The sequence below is a fragment of the Panthera tigris genome, chromosome C1 (assembly GCF_018350195.1).
Source record: "Panthera tigris isolate Pti1 chromosome C1, P.tigris_Pti1_mat1.1, whole genome shotgun sequence".
In the NCBI taxonomy this organism is placed as follows: domain Eukaryota; kingdom Metazoa; phylum Chordata; class Mammalia; order Carnivora; family Felidae; genus Panthera; species Panthera tigris.
In genome coordinates this window covers 72,543,665-72,570,489 of record NC_056667.1, presented here as the reverse complement: position 1 = coordinate 72,570,489, position 26,825 = coordinate 72,543,665, and the positions used below count along the sequence as shown (strand labels likewise).

The following is a 26,825-nucleotide window of genomic DNA, read 5'->3' as shown; positions in this document are numbered from 1 at the left end:
TTTTTAACAGTGTCAGGGCTTAAGATAAATTAGAAAATGCCATATACCAAGCTGTGCATTTTATACCAAATACTAAAAAAACCTAAAACCCAAAACCAAAATAAACTCTTATAACACATAGGTAAGAATCACAACTGTAGTGATGAACATTTTGCCTAACGTGTCAGTGTTGCGATTCAATCTTCAATCTCACATCTGTTTAAATCACAGTCTCTTTATACTGTAAGACTTCCAGTAAATAGTTGCTGACTTCAAAAAATTAGTATTTTGGGCGCCTGGGTGGCGCAGTCGGTTAAGCGTCCGACTTCAGCCAGGTCACGATCTCGCGGTCTGTGAGTTTGAGCCCCGCGTCAGGCTCTGGGCTGATGGCTCGGAGCCTGGAGCCTGTTTCCGATGCTGTGTCTCCCTCTCTCTCTGCCCCTCCCCCGTTCATGCTCTGTCTCTCTCTGTCCCAAAAATAAATAAAAAACGTTGGAAAAAAAAAATTAAAAAAAAAAAAATTAGTATTTTCTTCTACCATTATATGAATATATTCTGTTTTTCCTTGCCTCTGTGTCTTTGTTCGTAGCACTCTGGTCAGCTGTATCCTATAGTCCACCTCTGCTTCTTACATGATATTCAATAACCATCAACTTAAGGTTAACTTTAATCCTATCTAGAATGAGCAAAAAAAAAAAAAAAAAAAAAAAAAAAAAAAAAAGGTGCCAGTACAGAAACACACTGCGAATGTTATATATTTAGGTTGAAATTATACATTTATATTTTATTACTCAAACTTGTAATTGTAAAAAACACAGTATCTCCCATGACTTTACTGTGGGGGTTTAAGGATTTTTTTCTATTAATCAGCAGGTATGACATATTAAGTTAACGATATAGTATATTTAATACATACATGTTTCTCTAAAATATTTTAAAGAAAGCTTACAGAAAATGAGCTACATCAGCTAAATTTAGGCGTTTTAAATTGTTAATAAAGATATTTATGGGGTATATATTTTCTTCTATTGTAAGTGAGATAAAGAATCAGCATATGACACAGTTCTTTTGCCATCAAGGATTTTATGATCTTAAGAATGCTGGTTAAACACAAACATGAAATTATAATAATGGCACCCTTCTGAGACAGACAGAAGACCTTTTCTTTCCAAAAAAACCCAAAAAAACCACAAAATTCCTGGGGCGCCTGGGTGGCTCGGTCAGTTAGGCATCCAACTTTGGCTTAGGTCATGATCTCACAGACTGTGGGTTCAAGCCTTGTGCTGAGCTCTGTGCTGATAGCTCAGAGCCTAGAACGTGCTTTGTATTCTGTCTCTCTCTCTGTCCCTCTTTAGCTCACTCTCTTTCAAGATAAGTAAATATTAAAAAAAAAATCCTTTCCCTAATTACAAAAAATTTAAAATTTTACTTTAAAAAATTTTTGTTTTCGGGGCGCCTGGGTGGCTCAGTCGGTTAGGCATCTGACTTCGGCTCAGGTCATGATCTCACGGTCCGTGAGTTCGAGCCCCGCGTCGGGCTCTGTGCTGACAGCTCAGTCTGGAGCTGTTTCGGATTCTGTGTCTCCCTCTCTCTCTGACCCTCCCCATTCATGCTCTGTCTGTCTCAAAAATTTAAACAGAAATGTTTAAATAAACATTAAAAAAAATAAAAAAAATTTGTTTTCAACATATTTAAGTCCAAAATCACTACTAAGTTTGTAGTCTTCTGAGGATATCCAGTTGTTAGTTAAAAACAATAGTTGAGGGGCACCTGGGTGGCTCAATAGGCTAAGCGTCTGGCTCTTGATTTCAGCTCAGGTCATGATAGTGAAATCTGGTCCAACAACAGGCTCAATACTTAACATGGAGCCTGCTTAAGGTTCTCTCTCTCCTTCTCCCTCTGGCCCTCCTCCACACACATTCTCTCTCTCAAAACAAAACAAAACAAAAAACACCCACAAAAAAACCCCTATAGTTTGATTTTAAGCATTTTAATGAACTTTTAGCAGTATCATTTAATAAAAACTTTTGTGAAAACAACCTACAATGGAAGTCAGAATATGTTTGTAAGTCCAAATCCAATGTTCTCTAAAATGTAATTTGACATACAATTCTTTCATAATGATTTCATTAGGAATATAGTAAAATGACACGAGAACCGAAAGCTTAATAATCCCCTTCTCTTTACATATTTTCTTTACACACTTCTTTAAGGAAAGGACTGTCTTTGAGTCAGCCACATTATGCCAGACACTGTGATCCTTTCTTTACTACAGGATAGGCATCTAGCCTACAGGATTCTATACCATGCTTTACTACAAAGATAAATGCACAAGCAAAAAGACTGTATGATGAAAGACATCTATTTAGTATGAACTCTAACCATCAATTCTTTGAGTGGGTAAAGTAACATTTTAAAAGTTGTCTCAACTTCTTAGGGTAAAATGTATAGCACAAATTCTGAATATAATGAATTTGTAAATTGTAAAACTAGATCCTTCTCAACTTATTCTCAATTTTGGCTGCTCTTTGGAATTACCTGGGCAATCTTTCAAAAACAATGATGCCAACTCCAACCACAAGGATTCTTCTTTAACTAGACTGAGATGCAGCCTGTAAAGATTTCTGAGGTAATTCTAAGTGCAACTAAGACTGAGAACTACTGTTCTAAGCTCATAGGTGATTATATTAACATCAGGTTAACAAACCATCTTCTATCAGTTAATTAACACCAAGCACCAAAGGATGTGAAAAGTTTTGGGTAACACTAAATATGTAAAGTTTTTACACAATCAGAAAATGTATGGACTTTGAATGTGACATGTTTTATTTAGTAGAATTTGAGAGACACGGTGAAGCTGTTGCAGTTTAAATTCTATAGAAGAAACAGGATTTCAAAAGGGCTTGGGTGAGTGGTCATGTTAGAATTCCATCCAGATAGGATCTAACAGAAGTTAGTTGAGGGCAGCAGCATATTCATCTTTACCTCTAGGCTTAGACACACCATTTCTGCTAAATTAAACTGGAGATGAAAGCCAAGCTTGCAACTAAATTTTAAAGACTTTTTTTCCCCCCTCAGAAAATAGCTGGCATTCATGAAGTTTATACAGTAACTTCAGTAGGCAGTTCAAAGGAAATATTAGAAAATTAAACTCCTAAGTAATTTAAGTTGAAAATATTTTTTTAGAAACAATATGGTCTTATTTTAAAGATGGTGAGCAAAATTTTGCTTCAATATCAATTCTGAAGTAGAAATGTGTCCACTTGGAACATTTATCAAGCGAAGTAACAGAATAGTACTTCACAAAATGGATATTTACTACAAAGAATAAAATACTTAATTATGATAAATTGGGGTTAGCCTATGAAGTCTATGAGGGCAGAGACCAGGTCTCCTTTACTTTTGTACTTCAATGCCAAGCACCTAGAAGGTACTCAATAAATACAGGTTAAATTAAACAGTTTAAAATTTTAGACTGGCATTAGTCAACTTCAACGTCAGCAGATTTAATGTTAGAAAAACGCTAATAAAAATAACAAATTATTTAACATACTAAATGATTCAAAGAGTAAACTTTGAATATGGATACCCTGCCTGACTAAAATGACAAACCTTTTTCTTTCTTTCTTTCTTTTTTTGAGAGAGAGAGAGAGAGACAGAGAGCGAGCACGAGCAGGAGAGAGGGGCAGAGAGGGAGTGAGAATCTTAAGCGGGTTCCGTGCTGAGTGGAGGTTCACGACCCTGGGATCACGAGCTGAGCTGAAATCAAAAGTCAGATGCTCAACCAACTGAACCACCCAGGTACCCCCTAAAATTATATAAATAAAAGAACGATGTTGGATATTGTGAGATGAGAATAAGAAACAGAGTTGATTCCTTAGGACATACAAACTTATAAAGATGTGAAAGCCATAGAGTAATAGAATTTTACAGCTCCAAGGACCTTCATTAGAAGAAAAAAAATGCCAAATGATCATACAGAATTGAAAAATGACACAAGATTTCACATCAAGCCCTTGGGGTCTGAGATGGACTGAAGTTTCATCCAGAGGGAAGGAAAAGACTACACAGAGAGAGGGTGGAGGGCACTGAAGAGGAATTTAAATGTATGAACAAAAGTCTACAGTTAGAAAAGTACATTTTGGAAATTAAAAAATAATTTGAAAGGAATATAGTGTGTATACATGAGTGAAAAAAAAGACAAGGTCAGAAAGGAGTATGTAATACTCAACTAAGGAGTCTGGACTGAAAAGACAGATACTAAGACTAAATGGCTTTTAAGTCCCTAATAAAGTAACAATTTATGGAAGATAAATTACCTGATGTTTTTGTATTCTATTATTTTGAGGGAGTTAAGAACAAAAGCACCCAAATGGAATAAATATTCCTACTGATTTATACATTTTACCTTAATATTCTTTCAAAGTGGCAAGGCATATAAATATAGCCCAACGCAGTGCTTGAACTCAAACTGTTGTGATCACGACCTGAGCCGAAACAAACAGTTGGACCCTTAACCGACTGAGCCACCCCTGTGCTCCCATATAAACAGATTTTATAAGAGAGTAGAGTGATGAAACCAATTTGTATGTTTAATAGTCTCTCTTTTTTAAAACAGGGAATGCTTACTTTTTAATCTGAAAACTTTTAAGTACAATGAAAAAAAGATATGGCAGTTGGCCACCAAGAGCATGACCTATTCCTTAAGGTATAATTTGATTTGAATAGAAATTATTATTTAGAAATGTGAAAGCTGAATTCCATTCCTACTGTTTTTATTACTTATAATGAGTAACTGGCATAGCTCTTACCCTATTCTTAGCATGAAACTTGGCACTTGGCACTATACTGATGTCAACTCAATTTAGACTGGGAATTCAGTTATTAACTAAATAGCAAAATGACAAAGCAGTGTTTTTGTTGAAAATTACTACACAGCATTCCAAATTTCACATGTTGCATTTTGGAATCATCTTTTTCTTCTTACATAATTAAAAAAATAGTACTGTGTAAAAGGTCAAACATTCAAAAGTATAATAGTATATTGAAACTCAGCTTCATAACTGTGAACATTCTGCCATTGTTTCAACTACTCCCTTTTTCTCTTCTAGAATATTTTAAAGCAATCCTCAGATATAATATACCTTCTACATAAATATTTCAGAACCTATTTCTAAGAAATACAGACTTAATAGAAAAAGATAGTATTTAAGGAGTCTGTTCCTCCTGAAATTTTTCCCTTCTCAGTAAATCTCAAGCCAAAACCTCATAGTCATCCGTAACACATCTTTCCCTCCTAGCCTCAAGCCAACTTGAGAAGCAATACTGAATAGGTTCTGAATCTTCCCTGCTATTACTGTCACCTAAGTCAATATCACCTTTTGCCTATCCTATGGCCACAGCTCCCTACCTGATAACCCTGGTAACCCAGAACCTCAGGGTCTTCATACTTTTTCCCTCTGCCTAAAATGCCTTTCCTCCAAAAAATTGGAATGGTCACTTCCTTGAGGTCTCTTGGAATTTGATCCTGTTGGAAAGACTTGTCCTGAATCATATATCTATACAACCTGGCAAAAACCACCATCCCCACCATTAACATATCACTTCTGGCCTTTTTCTTCATCACCACCTGATGTATTTACTAATTTGTCTTTTGCTAGATTATAAGCTCTATCAGAACAGGTATTTTGCTGATTTTATTCACCAGTGTATCACCAGAGTCCAAAATAGTAGTGTAAGACAGACATGGCAGTAGGCACTTAAGTATTTAGTACTGAGAATAATTTGATAGCTAAGATTAGGACAGAATTTAAAAACTAAAGGATTTGAAGCAATGAGCAATTAAAATCCATCTGAAAAGTACATCTTTTGAGAGCTTTGCTAGATTTATTTTTTTATTATTTAAAAAAAATTTTTTTTAACATTTATTTATTTTTGAGACAGAGACAGAGCATGAACGGGGGAGGGGCAGAGAGAGAGGGAGACACAGAATCGGAAGCAGGCTCCAGGCTCTGAGCCATCAGCCCAGAGCTCGACGCGGGGCTCGAACTCACGGACCACGAGATCGTGACCTGAGTTGAAGTCGGATGGCTTAACCGACTGAGCCACCCAGGCGCCTGCTAGATTTATTTTTTAAATCAAGTCTACTAACAATTTAAATCAAATTCTAAAAATCAACCAATCAATCAATCAAATTCTAGTACATGTGTCTTATTTAAGCACTGTGGATTCTCTACCTGAAAACACATCTCTCTTTAAAAGGGTGGCAATACAACATCAAATCTCTGCTCGGCAAACAAAATCTTTGGGAATCAGCAATAAAAAATATTGAAGGCCTCTTTTCAGTCAACATTAAGTCTCACAAATCAAATCATTTCAGACTCTCAACCACTCACCCTCCTTGCACTTGTCTTTTAACTATCGGAAGTAGGCGAATTTAAATCAATAAATCATTTTAACCAATGTCTTTACAATATAGCATATGTTTTATTTTTAAAATGTTTATTTATTTTTGAGAGAGAGCAAGCAGGGAAGGGGCAGAGAGAGAGGGGGGACAGAGGATCCGAAGCAGGCTTGGCACTGACGGCAGAGTCCTATGAGGGGCTCGAACTCACCAAACCTGAGATCATGACCTGAGCTGAAGTCAGACGCTTAACCGAGCCATCCAGGCCAAATGAACCATCTATAGCTTATATTTTAATGAAGGAGGAGGAGATAAGGGTTAAGGCAGCTAGCTTATTACTCACCATGCAGATTTTGGAACTTAGAAATCAACACCTAGAAGGAATTTCCCACTGCCTTAAGTATTATCTGCTTAAGTGTTATTGAAATGCTCAGATTATATTAGATGATCTTTAAAGTCTCTCCAGTCTGCAACATTCTATATTCTATATCTGCAATGCCTACTCTGCAAGAGAGAAGCAGCTTTCAATGAGTAGCAGATCAGGCAGCACTTGGCTATTTACTAGCCATGCAAGTTAAACAAGTAACTTAACCTCTATGAGGCTGTTTCCTCATATATAAAAGGGGTTAAGAGCATCTATCTGGCAAAGTTACAGAAAGGACAGTAGATAATCTGTCAAATGCCTTGCATATGTTTGACAGTTTTTTTCACAATATAGGCAGCTATTACCTAGCTCGACTTCTACCATTCTCTTGCCAAGAATAATGCAATGTAAGATCAACTCCACCAATGAAACTGGGGTAAAGGAGAAAAGTAATAAGGCAGTGCAACTGATTTACATTTCAGTATTAGTTTGGTATGTGTATTAGAAAATTATTTTTGTTTTCTCTTTACAAAAGGGAATGTTGTTGCTACTATGACTATGTCATTAATTTAAGCACCAGATTGTTTATAACTCATGTTGTGTGAAATTTACATCTGTTCGTAGATTTAAACGAGTTGACATAATGTGGGTGATAGCTGGGGAAAACTGTCCAAGTTCCCGAGTGCTGACACTTCCTTGACTGCGGAATGCCGCAAGACGGCTAAATTTCCCCCTTAAAGTGTATTTGAAATATAACAACTCTTGACAACACGCATAACGCGAATCTTCCCCTCCAGCGTCTCCTTGTCCTGCTGCCGATGCTCCTCATTTTGAGAACGAGGTGGGAACCCCCAAACTCCAGGCTTCCCAAGGCCTTGGCAGAGTATGGACGCCAACCGACGATCTCCATTTCGCCCGCGGACCGCCCTAAGCCCAGGGACCTTCCTTTCAGGGAGAGAGAGGGCTGGAAGGAACTGCGCTGGCAGCTCTTTCGGTTCAGGGGCAGGAAAAGGAAACTTCCTTCTTGGACTCGGCGAGGAGAGGGAGAGACGAAAGGAAAGGGTGGGGGTGGTGCAAGAAAGGCCCGTCTCTCTCGTTACCGCGCCGGGCTAGCAGGGCCTTTGCCCTCCCCGGGAGGGCGGCCACACCAGCCCTGGCGATGTGGGGCCAGAAAGGCGGGCGGTGCTGTCTCTCGGTCCGGAGCCGAATTCAAGGTGTCCTCCCGGGGCGGAGGAAGCTCCGCACCCTCTCCCCACCCCGCCTCGCTTCCGGGGAAGCGGCGGTTGAACTGGAAGGGGGCAGAAAACCGCCGCCGTGCCCGGAGGGGGCACCAGGCCGCGCCCATCACCCAGGCCTCCGGCCGCAGGCCTGCCAGCCGGTCCGTGTGGTCGGGTGCGGGGAGCGCCGCCGCCTCGCGCGGCCCCTCCTCGGCCCTCTCGGGCGCCACCCTTTCTCCCCCCACCGCGGTACCTGCACAGCACGACTGAGGAAGGTGCCCGCGTCCGCCGCCAGCTTCTTCACGTTGAAGTCCATGATGTTCATCCTGGGCGGCGGCAGCCGGGCGGAGCTGCCGGCTGACTTAGCGGGGAGGCGCCGAGGCCGGGCTGGGGCACCGGGCGAGAGTGGCGGGGGCAGACGTGGTAGGTGGAGGGAGGCGGCGCCAGCCCCGCCGCAGCAGCTGTCGTTTCCGTGAGGGGGAAGCGAGAGGGTGGGGCGAGGGGAGAGAACGGGCGGGGCGGGCCGCGCGCCCGGGTGGCGGCGGGGGCGGCCGAGACGTCGGGCCTGCTCCGCGGAGTCTGGCGCTAGCGTCGGCGCTGGCGGCCGAAAGCTAGAAGGAGGCTGACGGACTGGTAATGAGCTGTGTGGGGCGGGGTCCCGGACGGAGGAAGCCCCGCCGGCCGCGGGGTGGAGCCTTTTCAGAGGTTGTCGCGGGAACAGCGACCCCTTCTGGATCGCCGCGGCGCAGTCGCGGGGCGCGCCGGAAGCTCGGCCAGCTCCACCGGAGGGAGGGGCATGTTAGCTCCCAGAAGCGAGTAGTGAGGCGTGGGGGCCCTGGTTTGTAGGTTAGCCGCTGAAAACTGAGAGCAGAGACAACCCAAATTCCCCCGTTTTGTTTCAAGGGAAAATATGAAAATTGTAGCACAGAATGACAATATTATGAAATTACAACCAACAGACAACTCCTTAGCATCTTGTAGCAGCCACGCCCCGCTGATCCCTGACGCCTGGTGGCACTCGATTTACGTTTCCTGAGCAGGGCTGAGTTTATAGTTCCCACTGAGTGTGTTGTTCATTAAGGATTATTGAGAATCTTCTGTGTACCAGGACTGAATCAGGGGCTGACATACCGTACTGAACAAAACTGTCCCTGGTCTCAAGGAGCTCTCAGTTGGGTTACTTGACAATCTTCGGGCCCTTCACCCCCACCAGAAGCTCCGTTAACTATTTGCTGCTGCGGGGGTTTTGAGTGCCTTAAGGCAGCAAGCCCACGCTGGATTATTCGAGCAACACAAGCCGCCTACTGTGTGCAAAGTACGGTGACGGGGGATACAAAGTGCCAGGTGGGAGACACAAGGAAGTATAAAATGGTGAGTGAGATGGAATAACTCTTAACCCTTAACATTCATTGTGGGGAATTTTAATAACAAATGAAAATATGAAGTGAAATCTGTTCAAAAGCCCATAATGCCAAGTAACTTCCAAAGCAGCTCTCACGATACGACCTATGCTTGAACTAAGTTAAAACAGGCGATAGCGCAGAGGGAGAGACAGTATTTCAAGAATAAAACACTCCATGTTATTTTTTTTTGTCACTGTATCCTTTTGTTACATTAGGGCTGGGAAAATACAGCCCCAGCAGGCAATGAAATGAGCTCATGTTTTACTGAAGCAGCAGAGAAGCAGTAGCTATTGTTAACGGCTGAAAGATTAGTTCCTGAAGACATAAAGAACAGCAGATTCATATAAATATTTGTATTCTTTTATTCTCTGTGGTGGTGACAGAAACAACCACTTCTTTCTAAGGTAACTCCAATAGAATGAGTCTCCAAGACCAAAATTGCTGCATGTATATTTCATCTCAACCTATTTTCCCAGAAATATGGAAAAGGAAATATGTAATCAGGAATCCTGTTTTTCATTTATTGTTTATTTTAGGTTTTTATGTGGAAATGCACTTTCTCTCTTTCCAGATGTCTGTCTTCACAATAAATATGTTTGCCATCATTTATGTTCATTCTAGTTTAGAATCACAAAACTGTGTCCACCATTATAGGAAAAAAACTCTGAATCCTGTCCTCAAACATGTAGATCTTCCTAACTTGAAAAAAAAGTCACTTCTTTTTGTTGAGCCCTTTAGAGTTTTAATACTGTTTCTCTCGTTTCACAAATTCATAAGACTCGTGTGTTGCCTGTATTAACTTACTATCCGTTTCCTGCCTGATTCAATGCAATTGACTTCTATTTCTGTAACTATACCTAAACAGCATTCTTGAGGTTGCCTTTATGTTCATGATAAACTCATTGGCCTTTTCTCAGACTTCCACAGTGACTGTATTCAGTGCCTTCCCAGCAATACACCCCTTTCCAGGCCCTTATTGTTTGCTGGCTTTCCCAGTACCTTGTAGACTTTCCCATTCGACTCTGCTGGCACTTCTGATGGCTTTAATGCAGGTATTCCTTAAACTCAATGTTCAGCACTTTTTTTGTTTTCTCTCTCTCTCTTTTTTAATGTTTATTTCTCTTTGAGAGAGAGAGAGAGAGAGAGAGCGAGCACAAGCAGGGGAGGGACAGAAAGACATAGAATTCGAAGCAGGCTTCAGGCTCTGAGCTGTCAGTGCAGAACCCACTACGGGGCCAAACCAATGAACTGGTGAGATCATGACCTGAGCTGAAGTTGGAAGCTTAAGCGATGGAGACACCCATGTGCCCCTGTTCTCTTTTCTTTGATTAGTTTCTTAATCTGTATTTATACCACTTCATTCTTTTATGCATTCATTCAGTAAATATTTTTTGGATATCTACTCTGTGCCAAATGGCATTATTCTTGTGGCTAGGAATATAGCAGGCAACAAGACAGATAGCCCTTGCTCTCATGGGAGTTTATAAATAATTCCTAAGACAGAAATTGAATAAGTACAATGTGATGAAATGCCTAGGAGGAATCCAAAGTGCTCTTAAACGTTCACTTCCAGCCTGTACTTAGTAACTTGAATTCTAATTCTAATTTGGACGGTAGGTCTTTCTGGAAGGGTTCTAGATTACCTTTTAATGCTTTCTTTAATCTGTTCCTTATAGTAACTTCTTATTCCAATACAAAGTATTATGAAAGTGATGTTTTTAAGATCATACAAAGTGTTGAATACCTGAAATCTTCCCCAAAATTTTTAGCTTAAAAAATAAATAAAACCTTTATTGAAATGGTATTGTAGGTAGTATGATATGCATTTTAATTTTTTTTTTTTTGTTAGTGGCTGACAAGATGTTCATTACCTCATACCTAGACCAGTGACATCTAAAGTGGTGGTTTATATGTACCTCATTGGGGTGTGCAATATGATCCACGGGGGTGCTGAAAAAATATTGGAAGGTTGGTTTGTATTTTATCTAATAGACAAAAATTTGTTTCACTAAGTTTTTAAAAAAATATAGATTGACACTGGTGTTCTCACTTTACATTTATCAGATAGACACGTCACAGATAGTAAATGAGGATCTTAAGAGAATAATGGGAACTTCTCAACTTGGAAGAGTTGAAATTAGTAATTTCCTTTGATTATTTGCATCAGCTTATGATAACATAATACAGTGTGGCTGATTAAGTGTATCTGTAAATTACATTATCTATCTAGTTCTAACTAAATAAACCTTCACAAAAATGGGCAAGTAGCCTAAAGAATTTCCCCCAAAGAAACCATCATTAAAAGTAAGGAAACAAGAAATGCCAGAATCAAGTATTTTGGGAAGGTTGTTGAAATATGGATTAAAAGATGATTTGCAAAGTAAAACACAGCCTGAAAACTATAAAGTATAAAAGTTTGTGTAGGATTGGGTGAGAGTGAGAGGAAGGGGGTATTAGTAGGGTAAGAGAGGTGATAGTGATAATTAAGACTTCTTAGGCTGGCTTTTGATTGAATTTATCTGGAAGGATGAGGTTTGATGGTGGGGAGAGATGATCAGGCTTTTAATTTATAACATGTTTGCAGTGTGGCTAATCAATTGGGGAGGGACAAAGACAGGTAGGAAGAACAATTAAGATTCTGTTATCAAAACTTTTCCTGTACTCTGCTACCTTGAAATCTTAAATTTAGAAATCTAATTTTGGACAAAATTGCCTCTCATTTGACCTCTCTGATTCCTTTACTCATTTAGTGTGTTCTTACTATCATCAAGGGCTACAGTCCCATGACTCATTACTATTTACCGATTTTTAACTCTCACCAGAACTCAGAGTTCCCATCATCCTTCTGGCCCATCAGCCTACGTTCCCAGATGAATGTTTTCTCTGTTCATGCTCTCAAACTGTCAAGCGTTGTTAGGGGAAAATTGCACAACATTGTAGGTGGATGCTACTACCAATGCATGATTGCCTATTTCCGTTGAACCTTTAACTGCCTAGAAATGCTTTTACTTCTTCCTAATCAACTCCTTTTCACTCTCTGCAGACCCTACTGCAAAACTTCACCACTCTCCTTAAGATTCCTACTTTATTCTCATATACCCTTACTCTCAGCCTTTGATACTTTTTCTTTACAGAGAAACTATATATCAAAGCTATTTGGCAGCTCCTTCAGTCAAATTCCCTTATTTCCACCTTTTATCCTTTCCACCCCCACCCTCTGCACACTCATCATTATTACCAAATGCTTCAAAGGAAAAGGTATCCTAGGTGTTGTCTTCTGAGTCAAGCTATTGCCTCTTAATCTTGGCTGTGCATTGGCATCACCTGGAGAGTTTAAGCAACCACTGGTGCCTCATCCCCTCCCCCAGAATGTGGACTGGGCATTGGGATGTTTAGAAGCTCCTCCAGGTGGTTCTAATGTGTGCCTGAGGTTGAGAATGAACCCATCATCCGATGGGAACGTGCTCCCCCCAGTCTATCCTTTGCTAACGGGCAGATTCCATTTCTCTTACTGGATTGAGTCCTCAAGGGCAGAAACCATTTATTGTTAATTTTTATACTTTTATGGTCTACATTCCCAGCAACACAGTGGATTCTCCATTTGTTAAATGAATAAGCAAATCAAGATGTATACAGTTTTTTTTTTGTACCCCTCCTCTCCTATCTAAACATCCAACTACAGCGCTTAAATATTTCCAGCGCTGAGTTTCCTTTTCTTTAATGTTGTTTTTCTTCTTGGATTTCCTGTAATGGTAAATTGAATTATATGCACCAAGTCACCTAAGCTAAAAATCCCAGTCCCCTATGATTATTTCCTCTTCTTTATCACGTTCAACAGATCAGATCCTGACAATTTTTTTCTGTGCACTATTTCTTATCTTCATCTTCCTTTTCTTTTTTTAAATTGAGGTATAATTGACATATATTACATTAGTTTCAAGTGTACAACATAATGGTTCACTATTTATATACATTGCAAGATGATCACCACAGTAAGTCTAGTTAATATCCATCCATATCACCATGTGTAAAGTTACAAATTTTTTTTTTCCTTCCCGCCCCCCAACATGTTACAAACTACAAGAGACTTTTAATGATAGAGAACGAACTGAGGGGTGATGGAGGAAGGTGGATGGGAGGGATGGGCTAGATGGGTGATGGGTATTAAGGAGGGAAGTTGTTGTGATGAGCACTGGGTGTTGTATGTGATGAATCACTGAATTCTCCTGAAGCCAATATTGCACTGTATGTTAACTAAAATTTAAATTAAAAAAATAAAAAGGTAGTAAAAATTGTTTTTGTGTGGTGAAAACTTTTAAGATCTATTCTCTTAGCAACTTTCAAATATGCAATATGGTATTACTAGCTATATTCACCATGCTGTACATTACATCCCCATTACTTATTTATTTTATAATTGGACATTTGTGCCTTTTGACCCCTTTCATCTGTTTCTTCCTTTGAGCCCCCCGTTGCAACCACCAGTCAGTTCCCTGTATCTGTGAGCTTGGGTTTTGCTGTTGTTGTTTTTAGATTTCACATATAAGTGAGATTATATAGTATTTGTCTTTCTCTGTCTGATTTATTTCACTTAGCATAAGAAGGCCATCTATGTTGTCACAAATGGCAAGATTTTATTCGCTTTATGGGTGAATAATATTCCACGGTGTGTGTGTGTGTGTGTGTGTTTGCATGTCACATGTCATATTTTCTTTATCCATTCATCCCCTGATGGACACTTAGGTTATTTCCATATCTTCGCTATTGTAAATAATGCTGTAATGAAGGAACATGGGGGTGCAGATTTGAGTTAGTACTTCTCCTTCTTCTTTTTTTTTTTTTTTTTGATAAATACCCAGGAGTGGAATTGCTGGATCATATAAGAGTTCTATTTTTAAATTTTGGAGAATCTTCATACTATTTTCCAGAGTAGCTGCACCAGTTTACATACACACCAACAGTGCACAGTTGTTCTCTTTTATCCACATCCTTTCCAGCACTTGTTTCCTGACTTGTGAAAATAGCCATTCTAACAGGTGTGAGGTAGCAGTTTTGATTTGCATTTCCCTGATGATTAATGATGTTGAGCATCTTTTCATGTCCCTGTTGGCCATCAGTATGTTCTCTTTGGAAAAATGTCTACTCAGATTTTCTGCCCATTTTTTAATTGGATTTTTTTTTTTTGCTATTGAATTGTATGAGTTCTTTATATATTTTGGCTATTAACCCTTATTGGACATAATGACTTACAAATATTTTCTCCCATTCAGTAGGTTGCCTTTTCATTTTGATGACGTTTTCCTTTCTGTGTAGAAGCTTTTTGGTTTGATATAGTGCCACTTGTTTATTTTTGCTTTTGTTGTTTTGGTGTCAAATTGAAAAAAAATCATTACCAAGACCTATGTCAATGAACTTACTGCCTATGTTTTCTTCTAGGAGTGTTATGGTTTCAAGTCTTCTGTATAAGTCTTTAATTCATTTCAGTTAATTTTTACTTTTGGTGTAATATAGTAGTCCAGTTTCATTCTGTTGCATGTAGCTGTCCAATTTTACTATCACTGTTTATTGAAAATACTATTTCCCCATTGTTCTTGGCTCATTTTTCATAAATGGGTAGACCATATATGTATGCATTTATTTCTAGGCTATCTATTCTGTTCCATTGATCTATGTGTTTGTTTTTGGAGAATACTGTTTTGATCACTGTAGCTTTGTTAATACAGTGTGAAATCAGAGAGCATGCCTCCGGCTTTGTTCTTCTTTCTCAAGATTGCTTTGGCTATTTGGGGTCTTTTGTGTTCCATATACCTTTTAGGATTGTTCCAGTTCTGTGCAAAATGCCATTGGAGTTTTGGTAGAGATTGCATTGAATCTGTATATTGCTTTAGGTAGTATAGACATATTAACAATACTGATTCTTTATTTTTTTAATATTTATTTTTACTGGGTGAGGGGAGGAGCAGAGAGAGGGAGTGAGAGAATCCCAAGCAGGTTCCATGTTCAGCGTACAGCCTGACATGGGGCTCGATCCCACGACTGTGAGATTAGCACCTGAGAGGATATCAAGAGTCAGATGCTCAACCCACTGAGCCACCTAGGTGCTCCTAACAATACTGTACAGAATATCTTTCTATTTATGTGTGTCTTCTTCAGTTTCTTTCATTAATGTCTTGTAGTTTTCAATATACAGATCTTTCACCTCTTTAGTTTTAATTTATCCCTAGGTATTTTACTCTTTTTGATGAAATTGTAAATGGGGTTGCTTTCTTAATTTCTCTTTTTGTCAGTTCATCATCATTGTATAGAGACACAACAGATTTTTGTATATTAATTTTGTGTCCTGAATTTCTACTGAGTTTCTTTATTTTAACAGTTTTTTGGTGGAGTCTTCAGGGTTTTCTATATGTAATATCATGTTGTCTGTAAATAGTGACTATTTTACTTCTTCCTTTCCAATTTGGATGTCTTTTATTTCTTTATGTTTTCTGATTGCTGTGGCTAGGACTTCCAGTACTATGTTGAATTAAATGGTGAGAGTGGACATCCCTGTCTTGTTCCTGATCTTAGGGAAAAACTCTCAATTCTTCATCATTGAATATGATGTTAGCTGTGGGTTTTTTATATATGGCCTTTATTATGTTGAGATATGTTTCCTGCAAACCTGTTTTGTTGAGTGTTTTAATCATGAATGCATGTTGAATTTTGTCAAGTATGTTTTCTGCAACCATTGAGGTGATCATATGATTTTTTATGCTTCATTTTGTTAATGTAGTGTATCACATTGATGGATTTGCAGAAGTTGAACCATCTGTGCATCGGGGGAATAAATCCCACTTGAACCTGGTGTATGATCCTTAATGTATTGTTGAATTTGGTTTGCTAATTTTTATTGAGAACTTTTGCATCTATGTCCATTAGGGATATTGGCCTGTAACCTTTTCTTCTTGTGGTGTCCTTGTGTGGTTTTGGTATCAGGGTAATACTGGCCTTGTAAATGAGTTTGGAAGCATTCTATCTTCTATTTCTTGCGAGAATTTTGAGAAGAGTCAGTATTAACTCTTCTTTGACTGTTTGATAGAATTCTCCAGTGAATTTGTCTGTTCCTGGACTTTTGTTTGTTGGGGGGGGTTTTGATTACTGAGTCTATCTCCTTACAAGTAATTAGTCTGTTCAGGTGTTCTGTTTCTTCATGATTCGGTCTTGGTAAGTTGTATGTTTGTAGGAATGTGTTCATTTCTTTTGGGTTGTCCAATTTGTTGGCATATAATTGTTCATAGTAATCTCTCATGATCCTTTGTATTTCTGTGGTATTAGTTGTGCATCTCCTCTTTCATTTCTGGCTTTTGTTATTCAAGTCTTCTCTCTTTTTTCTTGGTAAGTCTGGCTAAAGGTTTCTCAATTTTGTTTATCTTGTCAAGGAACCAGCTCTTAGTTTCATTGATCTATTGTCTTCTTAGTCTCTATTTATTTCCACTCTGATCTTTATTTCCTTTCTTCTACTAACTTTGGGTTTTGTTTGTTTTTATTTTTATAGTTCCTAGAACTGTAAAGTTAGACTGAGATTTTTCTTTTCTTTTTTTTTTTTTTTTGAGGTATGCATTTATTGCTATGAACTTCCCTGTGAGAACTCTTTTTGCTGCATCCCATAAATTTTGGTCTGTTGTATTTTCATTTTCATTTGTCTCAGGCATTTTTTGATTTCTCTTTTGAATTCTGCTTTGACCAATTGGTTGTTTAACAGCATTGTGTTTAATCTCCACATGTTTGTAAGTTTTCCAGTATTCTTTTTGTAATTGATTTTTAGTTTCATACCATTGTGTTCAGAAAAAATGCTTGATATAATTTCAATCTTTCTAAACCTATTAAGACTTGTTTTGCAGCCTAACATGTCATCTATCCTGGAGAATGTTCCATGTCTACTTGAGAAGAATATGTATTCTCACATTCTTTTGCTTTTGGGTGGAATGTTTTATATACATATGTTAAGTCCATCTGGTCTAATGTGTCATTTAGGCCAATGTTGCCTTATTGATTTTCTGTCTGGATTATCTATTCACTGATGTAAATGGGGAAAGTCCCCACCATTATTGTTGCTGTCTATTTCTCCCTTTAGATCTATTAATATTTGCTTTATATATTTAGGTGCTCCTATATTAGATGCATAAATATTTACAAATGTTAAAATCTCTTGTTGGATTGACCCCTGGATAATTATGTAATGCCCTTTATCTCCTATTGGAGTCTTTGTTTTAAAATCTAATTTGTCTGATATAAATATAGCTACCCCAGTTTGTTTTATTTTTGTTTTTTGTTTTGTTTGTTTTTGTTTTTTGTTTTCATTTGCATGGAGTTCCTTTTCATTCTTTCACTTTCAGTCTGTATGTGTCCTTACATCTGACGTCTCCTGGAGGCAGCATATTTATAGATCTTGTTTTGTTACATTTAACTATTCTGTGTCTTTTAGTTAGAGAATTTAGTCCATAACATTTAAAGTAGCTACTGTAATTATGTACGTAATTGTTTTTAATTGTTTTCTGGCTGTTTGGTAGTTCCCCTCTATTCCTTTTTTTCCCCTTTGCTCTTTTACTGGTGGTTTGATGACTTTCTTTAGTGGTATGCATAGATTCTTTTCTGCTTATTTTTTGTGTATCTACTATAGAATATTCCTTTGTGGTTATCATGTGACTTACGTGTAACAACCTATGTACCTATGGCAGTCTATTTAAGTTGATAACTTAGATTTGATTGCATTCTAAAGCTCTACATTTTTACTGTCCTACCTTTCTGTTTTATGTGTTTGATGTCACATTTTACATCTTTTTATTCTGTGTATCCCTTAACTAATTATTATAGTTTTAGTTACTTTTATTTTTGTCTTTTAGCCTTCATACTAGTTTTATAAGCATTTAATCCATTACCTTCAGTATATATTTACCTTTCCAGTGAGATTTATTCTTTCATATATTTTCTTGTTACTAACTAGCATTTTTTCTTTTCAGCTCAACGAAGTACATTTGCCATTTTATGTAAAGCCAGTTTAGTGGTGATGTACTTTTTTAGCTTTTGGTTGTCTAGAAAACTCTTGATCTCTTCTTCAGTCCTGAGTGATAGCTACTCATGTATTCATGGTTGAAAGTTTTTCTTTCCGTGATTTGAATATATTGTGCCACCCCCTCTGGCATGCAAAATTCTTACCAAAAAAAATCTGCTTGTAGTCATGTGGCGTTTCCCTTGTACATAACAAGTTGTTTTTCTCTTGTGGCTTTTAAGATTCTCTCCTTTTGTTTGACTTTTGACATTTATTTAATTTATTTTTTTGTTTATTTATTTTGAGAGAGAGAGAGAGAGAATTAGTGGGGGACGGGCAGAGAAAGAAGGGGACAGAGGATCTAGAGCGGGCTCCATGCTGACAGCAGAGAGCCCAATGTGGGGCTTGAAGTCACAAACCGTGAGATCATGACCTGAACCAAAGTCTGACACTTAACTGACTGAGCCACCCAGGTGCCCTTGACTTGACATTTTAATTATACTGTGTGTTAGTGTGGGTCTCTTTTGGTTCATCTTATTTGGAAGTCTCTGAGCTTCCTGAATCTGGATGTCTGATTCCTTCTCGAGGTTAAAGAAGTTTTCAAGCATTATTTCTTCAAAAAATTTTTCACCCCTTTCTCTGTTCTCTTTCTGAGAGTCATATAATGCAGATGTTAGTCTGTTTTATGTTGTTCCATAAGTACCATAAGCTATATTCCCTTCTTTTCATTATATTTTCTCTTTGCTGTCCTTGTTGGGTGAAGTCAACTGTCCTGTCTTCGAATTAACTGAACCTTTTTCTTCCTTCATCTCCTCTGCTGTTGAACACCTCTAGTCTATTTTTTTAGTTCAGTTATTTAGTTCAGAATCTTCAGCTCTGTGACTTTTGTTTAGTACTTTTCTTAGATTTTCTGTCTGTCTGTTGAAGTTTGCACTATGTTCGTTCATTCTTCTTCCAAGTTTGGTGAGCATCTGTATGACCATTACTTTGAACTCTTTGTCAGATAAATTAGTTATCTCTGCTTCATTAAGTTTTTTTTTGAGGTTTTATATTGTTCTTTTGTTTGAAACATATCCTCCCTTTCTTTATTTCACTTGACTCTCTTAGTTTCTATGTATTAGATGAAAGATACACCTCTCTCAGTCTTGAAGTAATGGCCTTGGGTAGGAGATGAACATTGTCATTCAACCCTGCCCTAGCTTGAGTTGTCTCCCAAACCTTTGTAATTGTCTAATTACAGCTTATTATATTTTTAATAGCTCCCAGTAGTTGAGGGTGTGCCAAAACCTGTCAGTGTCCCAAAGGTGAGGATCTCAATCAGCACCTAGATTCAGGCTGATTTGGATGCTAGACCTTCAGGCAGCAAATATACACAGTCCTTTGGGATTTCAAGCATAAGCCCTGCTGGCCACCAGAGACAGACAATCTGGAGGTATCCTCTGGGCAGTAGTCACAAAAATTGTGGCTCCAGACAAATATATAAGGTCTTTTACAGGTGATTCTGGCAAGCTGTAGTGAGGCAGAGGGAGAATGCAAAGATAGCATCCACTGGATTAGTTCCCTGGGGCCTCCACAGGCCCCCAGGTGTGTGCCACACCTGAAGGCTGTCCTTCAGGCTGAAACTGCAGGTTAAGTAATAAACCTCTTTGTAGAAAGACTGGGGATGTGCTTCAGTGTGTTGTCTGTGCACCCACCATCCTAGGGGTGGTATCCTACCAAGAACTATCTCTTTGATTGTTATAGCCCCATGGGACCCAGGAATGCAAGCTCCCTGGGCTTCAGAGCCAGGTGATCAAGGAGCATCCTCTGGGTAGCAGCAGCACAAATCAGAGCACCAGACGTGTAAAAACTAGCTTCCGGGAGTTACTGATGTGCTAGTGTACGACAGGATAGAATGAAGATGGTGCTCTCCAGCTGTAGCAAGGGAGAAGGGGAATGTAAAGATGGCACTAGAAAAAGAAAACGAGTTTGTGACTGTAGGCTAGGGCAAAGCGGTGAGAGAGCCCAAAGATGACGTCCACCAGCTAGTGCAAAGTGAGGGAAACGTAAAGGTGGTGCTTGTTGGAAAAAAGAACACGTTGGCACCTGTTGGCTGGAGCAAGGCTGAAGGAGAGTGTAATGATAGTGCCCATCAGTCTGTGTCCCCAGAGAGGGTTTCAGCGTGTGTGTGTCAAATTAGATGTCTGCCCCCCAGGCCAGTGCTTTCATATAAGCAGGTGAGTCTCTTTCACTTAAAGTCTGAGTGCTATTAGCTCTTCTGAGCTGGGCCCTGGGATGAGTCCAAGCATGTGAGCCCCTTGAGATCCGTTTCTTAGATTGCTACAGTCTTGTGGCATGAGCCCCATTGGTTTTCAAAGCCACGTGTTTTGGGAGCTTGTCTCTCAGGTGCAAGTCTTCAAAGTTGGGTTGCCAAATATGGGGTTCATACCCTTTGCTCTTTAAGAACAAGCTCCAGGTTATGAATTTTCCTCTTGATTATAGGTTGCCACACTTGGGGTGAGGTATATGGCAAGATTGTGCCCAGCCTTTTTTACCTGCTTCAGTGTGGCTTTTTTCTTGTTTTCCCAATGTGTAGTTTTTGCTCAGCCAGCCTTTAGGTTTTTTCAGAGGAAATTATTCCATATGTGGCTGTAGATGTGGTATGCCTATGGGAAGAGGTAAGGTAAGGATCGTCTTACGTGTTGAACTGGAACCGATCCTCTTATTTTGAAAAAGCGATTTTTTCATATTGAACCAATTTCAGACCAAGAAAAAAGTTGCAAGAATAGTACAAAAACTTCTGTATATCCTTTTCCAGAAAGTTCCTTCAAGCTTTCCCAATTATTCCACCAACGTCTTTAAAGCAAAAACCTCTAAGCCAAGATCAGGTGTTGTACCCATTTGTCACGTTGCTCAATCCTCCTTAAAACTGGATCAGTTCTTCATCTTTTTTTTTTTTTAACATTCTATTCCTGCCTTTTTCTTTTTGAAGAATTAGCCACTATTCTTAAGTTGCATGATTATTACCTATTGTGTTTTATACTTTCACTAATTATATATGGATCTGTAAATGATACTAGTTTATATTTTAAACTACATAACTGTTGTCAATCAGATGCATCCTTCGGTGATTAGGAATATAATACTGTTTGTTGTGTCTGTTGACTCACTGTAGATCGATACCTTTTGTATCTCGTAGCCTCTTTTTAAAAAAAATAAACTTATTTTTAGTGATTTTTAAAAAATGTTTCTTCTGTCAGAGATTCTTAGGGTTATCAATGTCCAGAGACCAATTTTTATATGAACTTCTTTCTTGGCTTGGAAGTTCCAAGATTATTCAGATATTGTAAATTTGAAACCCTGAGCAACTGGAATACAAATCATGATTACAGATTCTCTTGGAAGTCCATTTTTTCCCTCTTTTCAGAGTTCATTTCATGACAGAAAAGCGTCCTTGTCCTCTTGATGTGCTGCGGGGGGTGGGGGGTTGGGGGTGTGTGTGTGTGAATTTTGTCTAATTTACCCTTTCATTGAGGGTATAGAACTTCCCAGAGTTTTAATGTATGTAGGGGTGAGTATGAGGAAGGGCTCATCGTTTCTAGTTCCTGCTTTTCTCAAAGGCTCAAAGTCTTATCTCCAGTTACCATGGGTTTGAATATTCCAGCATTTTCCTCACCCATCCCTTTCCCAACTCAAGACAGGGTCATACTGTGTGCTCCCGGCTCTGGTGTCCAGTTTCTTCTTTACTTCTGCCAGTTAAGTATTTCCTTGTAGTTTTGTAAGCTTAAGTATGTATTAAAAATATTATTTCTGCACCTCACCCAGCAAGTGTAGTAGAAGAGTTTTCATGTTATTTAGTCTGCTGGTATTAGTTAGAGATTGATTTTGATCAGCTCAGGTAACAGAAACCTGGGTAGGGTGACTCACCCAAATAGGGATTTATTTTATCACCTACTAAGAAGCTCAGAGGTAGGCAGCTTTCTTTACTTCTGTTTTGCTATTCTTAGCATGTAGCTTTCATCCTCTCTTCATAAGACGGCTTCTGTATTTCTAGGCAGCACATATAAATTCAAGGCAGAAAAAAGGAAGAAAGGTGAAGGGAGAAGGTACTTGCCAACTGAGGCTGCTTTCTCTTTTTTTCTAAATGAAGAAAACAGCTTTTTCATAAGCCCCATCTAGTAAACTTGTGTTTACATGTCATTTGCCAGACCTGGGTCATTTGGTTCCTTCTTAATACAATAGAGTTTGGTAAGTACAGTGTGCCTAGTTTAAAAATTCTAATGTTTAACAAGGCGTATTGTTCTGAACAAAACAGTGGTGCTCTTGGCACAGAAGAGGGTGAGAATAGTTACAGGACAAACAACTATCAATAACTGCCACGCTACTGAAGGGCAAGAACTGAAAGTCTCCTGTGCTCTTTCTACTACACGGCAACTTCCTTTCAGTTTTTAGAATGATAAACGGTGCAGCAACGTAACTTGTAGAGTTCAGTGCAAAATGAAAGTGTGGAGCCTCTTGTTCAAGAAGCAGGACTAAAGTGCCATTAAAAGGTACAAAGGTACTAAAATAAACTTTTTCCTTTCTTCCGTGGTCTCTCTCTCAACTTTCATATTTTTTTATTTGCTATTTAATGTCATTCTAAGCAAAGAAAAACAAAATTTAAATTGTTAGCATGAATTTACCATACATCTTCATATTATACAATGCCAGTTTTAAGATGCAAATATAAGAGCATTTAACATGTGTGCATAATTATCGAAATTACACAATTTGTATTTCATTCTTACCAAAATGGTGGAAGTGCTGTACAAATATAATTCAAATTCTAAAATTTCATTTTTTGATATATGCTCATTCTACCATTATCTTTACGTTTGGCTTATTGATGAGTGAGGAAGGACTGAAAGGAAGAGGAATTCTGGATTGTCCTATCCTTCAGTCATCCTTTTCAGTCGTATAAGTTGTTGCCAGGTTCCATGCACACTTGCCTTGTACTCTGGCTGGTCTGTTGGAATTTTTTATTCTTGGAATATTGTGAACACTGAGTGAGTGGGGCAGCAAGGACCTGCAGTGGATGCATGTATCTGAAAGTGCTGATATGGAAAGATCTCCAAGGTGTGTTAATAAGAAAAGCAAGGTGCAGAGCAATTCGTGGGTCCTTTTGTGTAAATAAAAAAGGAATGTGTGTGCTATTTTTATATAAGTACATTGTATATGCATGGCTTTTTAATAAAAACAATTTAAAGAAACTATTATAGGGGTTATCTTTTGGGTAAAAGTACAGTGGGGTAAGGAGTGAGAAGGGTTGGAGGCTTTCATTTTTCATTTTGTATCTTTCTTTACTGTTTGGGTTTTCAGTGTGTGTGTGTGTGTGTGTGTATGTATGTATGTAAAAGTTCTGTCATATTTTTATTTTTTGGATTTTAGAATAGCAATTTTATTGATTTAATAATTATGATTTCTACTCATTAAAAATATTCAAAGAGCACAGATGTGGACAAAGAAGAAAGAAACCAGCAACCCAAGTACCACCACCCACAAATAGTCAATGTTAATATTTGGTGAAGATCTTTCTTTGTAAATATAGACGAAGCATGAGGGTGAGAGAGACACCACAGAAAGAAAGAGAGGAAACAGAGAAAGAATTATAAAAGGTATTAAGTTGGATTTACTTGCATTTGAGAGAAAAAAAAAACTGGAATAAAAAGTGAATAGGAGCGCCTGGGTGGCTCAGTAGTTTAAGTGTTTGACTTTGGCTCAGGTCATGATCTCCCAGTTTGTGGTGTTGAGTCCTAAGTCAGGTTCTGTGATGGCAGTGCAGAGCCTGCTTGGGATTCTCTCTTTCTCTGCCCCTCCACCACTTGTGCGCACCATGCTCGCTCTCTCTCTCTCTCTCTCTCAAAAAATAAATAAACTTAAAAAAAAATGGGTAGCTAAACCTCATTTATTTCTTCTACACGAGAGATACTAGATCCTAAAAAACCCCTCATTAGAGTCATTTTGTGTGAGTTTTTTTCCTTCTTTTTAAAAAACCATCTGTTGCAACCTTAGACATTATCTATTAACTTATTATATTAAAGGTGAGATGATGAGAACTCACTTTTTTTTTACTTTTCCTTTGTCTTCCTACGGCCGTACATATCATTTATTATTTTTACTTTTCACTCAGGAGTTAAACAAAGAGTTAGCATTAATGTCCAGTGTTATTGAAAGATGTAGGAAAACAAGTACTCCCATACACTGTTGGAGGAAGTATACACCGATAAAGACATCTGGAATGGTAATTTGCATGTTTGTCAAAATCTACAATATATAAGCTCTTTGACTCAGTAATTCCACTTACAGGAATCTACCCAAAGACATATTTATACAAAGAGAAGGATACAAATATTATTTTGCAATACTGGTTTTAGTAGTAAAAACTCAGAAACAACTTAAATGTTAATCTGTAAGGAAATGGTTTTATGACTTGTAGTGCTTTCATAATGTAGACTACTGTACAATTGTTAAAAGAATTATGGAGACAAACATACTAAAATGGAAAAAAATCTCTAAGTTATATTGTTAAGGGGAAAAAGTAAGTCATATAGTATACATACAGTGTGATTTGGTTTATTTATTCATATGCCGACATTAGTACAGAATGGTACACACAGAAAAAGGGACAAAGAGTGGGAAGGGCCTAGCAGGATAAAGGGGAAGTTTCATATTTAATCATATATACTTAAAAACTGCTCTAGTGTTTTACAACAGAAATATATACATTGTATAAAAGGCAGAGAGGAAGAGGAAAAAAGAAAAAAAAACCCACCAGAATTCCAGCCTCTTCTCAAAAACTTATTATGTGAGAATAAGGAATTGAATTAATTTTGTTTGGTATTTCATGTTTAAGAATTAATATAATTTTTAAATCTGCATTACATTTCAAATGAAAAATTGTGATGCAATCCACATGGCTTGCCATAGATACTAGCCAACAAGCCGAAACTTTTCTTCACCTCAAAATGACATAATTTCTTTCCTATTATGCTTAGGATTTTGGAATAATTTGGCTCACCACACCCATTAATCCTGAATAAAGTGCTAGTTTAGTAGCAATGTTATTCTCTTTTAAAGTGTTTCTTAGAAATAGCTTGCCCTTTATGCCCGTGTTTTCACTGGGAGGACTTAATATTCATTCCACTATAAAATAAGACTTGGTTGTAATTTTATTTTATACTTTAGTTAGTGGTATTACTTTGTGACTTGGGATGAAGATAAAAAGGAAGAGTAAAATAACAGGTTGGCTCACATTGTTGTCAGTTTGGTTAATGTGACTCACACTAGCAATAAACTTCCTATCCTGAAGGGTACATATCAGTTATTTACTGATGCTTTGAGGTATGGGAGGAAGGAGACAATATCATCAAATGAAGTGGTATAAGTTTAAATTAAGTTCCCAAGGAAAATTTCAAAAGGACCCACTTTTCTGTTGCTTACCAATCAGATCAACTAGCAAACCTATTATGAGCAATCCCTATGATAAATTTAATGGACACCAACCAATAAAAGATTGTCCTTCTGCCAAAGAACAGGCACACATATGATATTATGGAAAGTCAAGTCTAAGAAAGTCTAGCTTTGAAGGCATTCAAGTGGTCAGTGAAGTTAAGGATATCCAGAAGTCTTGCTAAGAAGTACAGAACATGATCCTTGTGTTCTGAGGGCTTACAATCTGGTTTTATTCACATGCAAAGAAAACCTACACTGTGAAGCTATGTATTGCCAAGTATTAATTGAGTAGAACAGAAAAGTGCTTTGGCAAATCATAGAAGGGACACATCATTACTACACATGAAGTGTCAGGTAAACCTCACCGCACGAGACACAAGAAATCTAATAATGTCTGGAAGGCAATTAGAAATAGATAATTAAGGCTTAAGAAAGAACACTGGGTTAAAGATACAGAGTTTAGAGTCACTTGCATAGATGTGATAGATGATGTTTCCATTAGGAGATATACAGAGTGAGAGGGAAAGGACAATTAAAACCTAAAGAAAATAGTAAGAGTGTGAAAATAAGGATGGATTAAAAAAGAACATCCAGAAATTTAAAATATATCCATTTAAAGTAATTTTATGGACTGATTAATAGCTTATTAGATACAGATGAAGAGATATGAGTAGATGCAAGAGAGTTCTTACAAAATTATACAGAAGGCAGCATGGAGAAATAGGAAATGAAAAGTATGAATTAAGAACCTGAGGGTAGACTGAGGAAGTTCAATATATTATCCAACAAAATTTCCAGAAAGCAAGATGAGAAATTTGATGAGATAATGGTTGATAATATCCCAGAACTGATGAAATCATGTTTCAAAGTCATGGAGTCTCAAGCTGAGTAAATAAAAAAGTACACCCTAGGCGTGTTGCAGTGAAATTGTAGTGCAGCAAAGGCAAAGATAAAATTTAGA

The 26,825-nt window shown here is 38.1% G+C and overlaps 1 protein-coding gene and 1 long non-coding RNA gene across 10 annotated transcripts in view; one reads left to right on the top strand and one right to left on the bottom strand.

Annotated features, from left to right (window-relative positions):
- SH3GLB1 (SH3 domain containing GRB2 like, endophilin B1) overlaps positions 1-8,600 on the bottom strand; it is a 35,081-nt gene extending 26,481 nt beyond the window's left edge. For 2 of the 9 annotated variants that reach the window (XM_042997739.1, XM_042997741.1), the window contains exon 1: positions 8,217-8,600. In XM_042997739.1, coding sequence (XP_042853673.1) covers positions 8,217-8,288 — 72 coding nt within the window. In that variant the 5' untranslated portion in view covers positions 8,289-8,600. The remainder of the gene's footprint in view (positions 1-8,216) is intronic. The other 7 variants (XM_042997744.1, XM_042997746.1, XM_042997740.1 and 4 more) reach the window with 7 other exon arrangements.
- A 204-nt stretch (positions 8,601-8,804) lies between these two features.
- Positions 8,805-26,825, top strand: part of LOC122241480 — a 43,119-nt gene continuing 25,098 nt past the window's right edge. The window contains exon 1 of the long non-coding RNA XR_006221649.1: positions 8,805-9,334. This is a non-coding gene — a long non-coding RNA (uncharacterized LOC122241480). The remainder of the gene's footprint in view (positions 9,335-26,825) is intronic.